The following is an 8,173-nucleotide window of genomic DNA, read 5'->3' as shown; positions in this document are numbered from 1 at the left end:
ACGCGATCACCGTGGCCAAGACGGTCCACACGTGGTGGTGTTGTTTACATTAAGTCACGTGGGTGAAAATGGTCTATCAGGGCTGAACTTTGAAGGCTGGCGAGAATTTACTTGCAGAGCCGAGGTAGGCGTAAAGAGAGTGTTTCAAATATTCCAAACGAAGCTGTTCTTATAGGGACCGCCTTCCGCCAAACAGCTGCCCTTCCATCGACATAATCTACAAGCATCACCATAAAGTCCCCCATGTATGGTTCTTGGGATATGCCCGTTGGCTTGTTCTGCCTCACCCCCCCCCCATTACCGGTGCTGGCAGGGTACTGTATACATGTATTTAGTCGCACCTTATCACCACAAACCTTATGATATCGTTCACACGCAACCAAAAAAGGTTTCCAAGGTAATTATTTGCGTATCCTTCCCATCTGCCCGAAACGATTTGGGTAAGGAAAAGCCTCACTCGTGGACAAGCGAGAAGCGTTATCCAGTGACGGTGCCTGCGCCATATTCTGACGCACAGCTCTAGGAACCCATATATTTCATGTCTTACTTTTGACGTTCTGATAGTCTTGCTCGTCTTGGGTCGTCTTGTCATCTTTTTGGCCATTGTCCTTGTCCGCCACGACATCAGTATATTCCTCGTCCGCAATGACATCAGTATACTCCTCGTCCACAACGACATCGGTATACTCCTCGTCTGCAACAACATCAGTATATTCCTCGTCCGCAACAACATCAGTATATTCCTCGTCCGCAACAACATCAGTACACTCCTCGTCCGCAACAACATCAGTACACTCCTCGTCTGCAACAACATCAGTATATTCCTCGTCCGCAACGACATCAGTACACTCCTCGTCCGCAACGACATCAGTATACTTCTCGTCCGCAATGACATCAGTATACGCCTCTCCCGCCACGACGTATTTATGCTCGTCTTCTTTAGTTTCTAAGACTATTTGGTAGACGGCCTCGTCTGTCCTGTCTTCCACTATGGGTGTCACATAGCCGTCTTCATCCTTTCCCGGTTTTTGCAACTCGATGTCAGGTGGGGACGGATCATCGGTCTTGGAGCTCCCCTGACGGCAACGCGTGATGATAAAGAAGACATTGAGGAGCATTGAGACTATGAAAAGGATGAAGACGACCACAGCGACAGCGATCCAGGCGACGGGAGGTTCTTCGGGGCCGCCGGTCATCGGTGGGGATGCTCTTCCGGACTCGGTTGGGGAACCAGAGGTTTGTAGTGGTTCCTCGGTAGATGTAACGTCAGCCTGGGTTGTCACTCCGGGGACTGTCTTGTTTCCGGAGCCTTCGGTCGTCAGTGGAGATGTCCCACCGGGCTCGGTTGAGGAACCAGATGTTTGTAGTGGTTCCACGGTAGATAAAATGTCGGGCTGCGCTGTCACTCCGGGGACCGTCGCGCTAAGGATATCGAGCGGCCCAATAGTGCAGGAACTTTCTCTACCCGGAAACGCTGATGCCGAGGTCACGTTGCACAAGAAAGTGACGTTCTGATGGTCGGCACTCACCAACAGACTTGATGATATCACTCGCTCCCCGTCACCAAAGAAACTCCAGAAGACACCAAAAACTGACGGTTTGACTTTCACCTGTACCAACGGATGGCCTGGGTCAGTGGTGCAGTTCATAGCGAGAGTTGCCCCTTGCTGAACAGCATAGCTGCCACTAGGGGAACAGATCGGGTAGGGATCGGGAGGGAAGTAGCGTACCAAAAAAGCAGGTACGCCCCTTCCTGTTAACCGGTTGCCACCGTCCCAGACTTCACATGAGAAAATCCCGTCATCTTTTGTGACGTTGCTGATGTTCAGAAAACCAACCTTCAAATCTGGTAAGTACTCACTAGTGGAGGTGGCATAGCGCGGTTTCAGGCTGTTCCCGTTCAGTGTGACCACTTCCCACATATTTCCCCCCTGTCTGAGCCATTCAATTGTATAATTTCCACTGGTCAAAAGTACGGTGACGTTGCACTGAAGGACCACCGTATCGCCTTCCGTGGGCTCTGTGCCAGCTGGAACAATCCTCGCTGTGGACAGTGTCACTGGATTCAATATGGCGTCAACTCTGAGGGCACACCAACAGGCGCAGAGGAGCAACCATAACGATGTCGCCTTATTCATGGCCGCATCCCCCTGTAAATTGCCGCCGCAGATACCGCCGAGCTGAGTGGGCGAGGAATCGTAAATGCCACAGATCCTGCAGCTGTTTCTACAGAAGCGTGTAGGACATGACTGTGGGGGAAAAATGGCCTACTATTTTGCCCGGGTGGATTAGTATTTCGCTGCACTACTGAGTGTGACTAAAACACTTTCGCTATCTAGTGGAGACCCATTCTCTGAATGCGGTCGCACATGGTTGGTCTTCTGAAGGGCATGACCGTCATTTTTTGAACAGTTGGGCGTGGGATCACAACTGGCAAGAATGTGTGAATCGATGTGAGTAGCCTGGAGAATAGATCTGACTAAAGTAAGACCATGTAGGTGAGAAACTAGTTTCTGTTTCAGTTTTAATGGTCTTGCGGGTCATATTTGCAACGCACTTCGACTATATTTGCTTCAACTGCACATGTAGCTATAAATGCAATATTAAAGCCTGTAAGAAGGCGTGAAATCCCTACAACTTTCAACACAAGTGTTAGAAAATCATTCCACATGTATTAACAGTGCAAACCATGTGTTGTTTTTCAGTAAGCGTAATTACGGAGGTTTTGCCAACATTAATTCGTATTTATTCTCCCTTTCCCGCTGAAGGTCTGACAATACGCAGATGTCAGGTCCGGCATGTCCAAATGCCATAACCCTCCTCACGACACAGCGATTTCTTAACCTAAAGCTGAACTCACTGCCTTTATAGTTTCTCAGAGACGAATTGTACCTGGGTGAAAACCTGTGTACCTGGAAACGACTGTGCTCAAAACGAAGCAATGATACTGATTTCTCTGATCTCTTTCTCTCCGTTTTTGTCTCAGACACGCATGCGCACATACTGATCGCCCCTCGCTAGGCGCCCGTACATCATCATATTGCCAGTCCAGGAAAGTACATGTGATTACTTCATGACAAAATCGTCGTCGTTCGATTTCTCGAGGACTATGAGCCATCCTTTTTATAATTATCGTTTGGTTACATATCTCAAAATGCACATCTGCCCCTGAAGTGTTAAAAGGGGCGGATATTTATTCATTTTTGGGGGGTAGCACATGTTGTAATTATGTTTTTAGTTAGGAAATCCAGAATAGTTATTTCGCCTTTACTCACGACCAGCCATGATTCGCTAACCACTGATTAGCCAAGACTATCACTGTGACTCATAGAAAAGAAATTTGATGGTCGATGGTCCAATTCCGGAATTTCTGACAGCCCACAAATATCTTTCTTTTCCGTCTCCAGTAATAAAGCACATTCAGGCGTGATTTAAAGGACCCAAATACACTTTCCCCACAAACTCCTAAGCCCTTTATTTCTGGATCTGGAACATCAGTGGTGATGGACGGTTTCCAGTGTCCCCAATAACAGACGACCCTAATCAACATCAGCAAAAGGTCAGAGCAAAGGCCCCTAAATGTCGTTAAGGTCATGTCTTTCGAAAGGATATGCATGTGGTCCACTCCCACCAAAACGTGCTGAGCTGCTTTTGAAACCAGCCTTGTCCCCCGGTACGGTAAATCTACAGGATATAAACTGTGGCACTTTCCACTGGAACTTTCTGTTGCACTTACCGCCGGATAAGGATCGTGGGAGCGCAACAGGGCTGAGGCCCCCTCCAGAAAAAAACAACATATCAACCACATGTAAAAGATGTTTTCCAAACGTACATGTATTAACCATCATATACTAGTTTATACACATGTAGACTGATTTTTCCTAACAACTCTCACCAATAATTCTGACATGTTTACAACCTCCCTGTCCATATCATATTCAAATCACACTAAACGACTGCTCGATGAAATCCTTTCAAAATGATTATCAAGCAGAAGGGCTTCACACAGGTTAAACCTTTTGGGTACTACACTGTAATAACATGATTATGCACGGTCCTGCATCGAAATCAGGGGAATGGAACCACGTGCCACTGAGAAACATGGTGGGCAGTAAACACGATACTCTGTATTTATTCAAACACAAAAAGTGCAAAAATTAGACGTTTGAAGTCCAATCCGAGTACAGCTACCAAGGACTCTTCACAGGATTACTCAAGGTGCCCGTCAGCGGTCTTTTTTAAGAATGGCGAGGCCAACAGGAGCGATTCTGAGCGTCACATGGGAAGGTTGAAGCCAAATGTTTATTATTTTGATTTAAAAAAAAATAAAATGAGATATAGATTAAATGTTCCTGCCAGTATTGCTGTAATTGGAACCTGACAAAATTTTCTTTTCTCATTAAACCAGATTTGCAATGTACATGTACCACCGAGGGCAATTCAAAAATGCTTTTGTGCCTGAAGTGGGATTAAATAAATTCTGAGTTAGTGTAAAACACATTCATCAAATTCTTTTTGTGTTTTTCTAGAACAGTCGTCACTGTTATCGTCTAAATAAAAAGTTCTATAGCTTTATATGGTATTTATTATCCATGGCTTTGTAAAACGATTCACTACCGGTATTAATAGATTCCTTCACCATTTATTGACGTTCTTTTATGCATCACTAAATGTTATTTTTAGTAATAGATATGTGAATTAACCATCATGTTAAATGCTCCTTTAACATACTAACTAACTTAATATAAAAGCACGTGCAGTGTAGAAATGTTCTTCGTGGGCAATCTTGGGCTTGGGTAGTCTGATATACTCGGTGTCTGTTTGGTTCCGTTGCACCCGGCTAATGTAATTGGAAAACCCCAGCTGTCTTTTAGCATTACAAAACTCCACTGCCAAACCAAATTCGCGTTGTAAGCAGAACACGGAGCTGTATTCTCAGCGTTGCACGTTATTTTGGTTCTGCTTAATTAGTACTTCTGCCTCGTGCAACCCGATGAATTGTCGCCTTTCATGAAACAAGTATTTAGATTTCACAAACGAGTACATATAGCATTCATTTTCTTCTACAAAAATTGCGTCCAAATGGTGAATAAAGCATATTCTGAGTAACACATATGCCTATATATCAAGATAATTGACATTTCAATTAGTTATTTGGTCATCTTTACCCAGTCAAAATAAGTCTTAAAAATGAAATGGTTGGCATACTAAGCCTCTGTGTAATAAAATCCAATCGATTCATTTCAATCCGTCTCCTTAACTACAGTTGAAAGTTTAATAGCTACTGAGGGCTGAACTTGAAAGGCTGGTGCGAATTTACAAACCGAGCCTTTGAGAAGGAGTCAAGACAGATTTTAGATATTCCCAACAAGGCTGTCTGAAATGGAGGGCCGCCCTCCAGCTAACAGCTGCCCTTCCATTACAAAATTTTCAAACATCATTATGAAGTCCCCATGTATGGTTCTTGAGATATGCCCGCTGGCTGGTTCTGCCTCCCCCCCCCATGACTGATGATGGCAACGGACTGTATTCATGTATTTAATCGCACAATATAGCAAAAGGTTTGCAACGTGATTATTTTGTTCACCGTCTGCATCGTAACCATTTGGGTAAGGAAAAGCCTCACCCGCGGACATGCGAGAAACATGCGAGTGACATTTGAATCACATTCCGACGCCCACTTTAAGGGAACCCAACTATTTTAGTTCTTACTTTTGACGTTCTGATAGTCTTGCTCGTCTTGGGTCGTTTTGCCATCTTTTTGGCCAGTGTCCTTGTCCACCACGACATCAGTATATTCCTCGTCTGCCACGAGAGCAGTATACTCCTCTTCCGCCACGACGTATTTTTGCTCATCTTCTTTAGTTTCTAAGACTGTTTGGTAGACGGCCTCATCTGTCCTGTCTTCCACTATGGGTGTCATATAGCCGTCTTCATCCTTTCCCGGTTGTTGCAACTCGATGTCAGGTGGGGACGGATCATCGGTCTTGGAGCTCCCCTGACGGCAACGCGTGATGATAAAGAAAACATTGAAGAGCATTGAGACTATGAAAAGGATGAAGACGACCACAGCGACAGCGATCCAGGCGACGGGAGGTTGTTCGGGGCCGCAGGTCATCAGTGGGGATGTTCTACCGGGCTCAGCCGAGGAACTGGAGGTTTGTAGTGGTTCCTCGGTGGATGAAACGTCAGCCTGGGTTATCACTCCGGGGACTGTCTTGTTTCCGGGGCCTTCAGTCGTCAGTGGGGATGTCCCATCGGGCTCAGCCGAGGAACTGGAGGTTTGTAGTAGTTCCTCGGTAGATAAATCGTCAGCCTGGGTTATCACTCCGAGGACTGACTTGTTTCCGGGGCCTTCTGTCGTCAGTGGGGATGTCCCATCGGGCTCAGCCGAGGAACTGGAGGTTTGTAGTAGTTCCTCGGTAGATAAATCGTCAGCCTGGGTTATCACTCCGAGGACTGACTTGTTTCCGGGGCCTTCTGTAGTCAGTGGGGATGTCCCATCGGGCTCAGCCGAGGAACTGGAGGTTTGTAGTAGTTCCTCGGTAGTTGAATCGTCAGCCTGGGCTGTCACTCCGGGGCCTTCTGTAGTCAGTGGGGATGTCCCATCGGGCTCAGCCGAGGAACTGGAGGTTTGTAGTAGTTCCTCGGTAGTTGAATCGTCAGCCTGGGCTGTCACTCCGGGGCCTTCTGTCGTCAGTGGGGATGTTCCACCGGGCTCAGCCGAGGAACTGGAGGTTTGTAGTGGTTCCTCGGTAGATGAAGCTTCGGCCGTAATAATTATCGCAGTTGACAGTGAAAACTGAGCCCCAACTTGGTGGGCGCACCAACAGGCGCACAGAATCAGCAGTACGCTCATCGACGATCTATCCATGGCCATACCTCTTAAAAACTACACTCACATGCACGTACGAGCTAGTTTTATATTTGGGTCTATGAAAGCAAGGCTATGACAAAGGGCGTTTTTCAAGCCCTCTTTAAAGAGAGACACGATAGATATGTCATTGAAAAATCCAACAAAAATTGAAAATTCTACATGAAATGTATTCTGGATAACTAGCTCTGAGCTATTTTCTTCAAACAAGCAGAAAGAAAACAAGAAATATGTTTAAAGGTAGTTACAGAAGATGACACAGGGCATTTCGTACATTGGACTGTACGGTACACACGGCTGTTTTCTCGTCTATAAGCCCATGTTTCTATTGGGCACGCCTACTGTTTTTCCCCCAGGCTGAAAATCTAGCACCTTTATACTCTTCTCCATAACTGAGCGATATTTCTCTTGGCATAATGCCAGCAAACCACAATACTTGAGTTACCGGTAAACATTATTGCACCCGGATACTCTGAAAAATGAGCTCGAAGTACATTGTGATCGGAAAAATAGCCATTCTGTTGATGTTTGCCAGACAGCCGTGCAGACAGACGGCTCTCGATTCCAGGTCAAATAGAATAATGAACATATTTCTCCAGTTTTATACAGTATCTCGTAAGGCCCACAGCTCCAGTTGTTTGCTTTGTCAAATCAAAACGTCAACAATTGGTAAAGTCGATATTAATTTGTGTACATAGCATGGAAATGAAAAAGTATGCCATTTCCCTTCATTTTTTTTGCATTGGTGCATGTGTGCATAAAAATCGCATTCCATTCGGTACACACTGTGATCGATGCCCCTGGTAATCCTATTTTTGAGAATTTCACTTTTTCAGATTGAAATACATATGCTGACCACTGATGGTTTAAATGTAAATTTTCCCAAACTTTTTCTTTGTCGGAGATGGAACAGCAGCACCTATATAAATTTTTTTCAGTCAAGTCCCTGGTTTCATAAATTATTTTTCAAATGGTGTGAAGTTATTCCGACGCAACTGGTATTTTTCACAACGTACATCCGTTTTGTAGATGAAGTTTGTAAAAGGGTCATTCTATAAATTTGTGGTCCGACTTTTTCCAAGTTTGTGACGTGGTCTAATTTGAAAGAGTGATCAAGTAACGTAAGTAATGAACTTGTCCTGGATCCCTAGCTCACTACATTACGTCGTGCCGTCGTGGCGTCGCGTCGTGCCATTGTGCCATTGCGTCGTACTGTCGCATCGTGTCTAGAACACGGACGTATATAAAAAAAACCTGGACTTGCAACACCTTTGTATGAAAAAGAAGCCAACCAGCGGC

At 45.3% G+C, this 8,173-nt stretch overlaps 1 protein-coding gene across 1 annotated transcript; it reads right to left on the bottom strand.

The window, feature by feature from the left end:
• Window positions 1–75: 75 nt before the first annotated feature.
• On the bottom strand, window positions 76–3,684 carry LOC147798446 (uncharacterized). Its single transcript, XM_087139999.1, has one exon. The coding sequence runs from the start codon at window positions 2,136–2,138 to the stop codon at window positions 537–539; it is 1,602 nt and encodes a 533-aa protein (XP_086996125.1). The 5' UTR covers window positions 2,139–3,684; the 3' UTR covers window positions 76–536.
• Window positions 3,685–8,173: the final 4,489 nt, after the last annotated feature.

Source organism: Acanthaster planci, linkage group LG08 (assembly GCF_054643075.1).
Source record: "Acanthaster planci isolate LZ-2023a linkage group LG08, COTS_SCS, whole genome shotgun sequence".
In the NCBI taxonomy this organism is placed as follows: Eukaryota; Metazoa; Echinodermata; class Asteroidea; order Valvatida; family Acanthasteridae; genus Acanthaster; species Acanthaster planci.
Note: the sequence above shows the minus strand (reverse complement) of the source record. Positions and strands in the feature narration are given on the sequence as shown.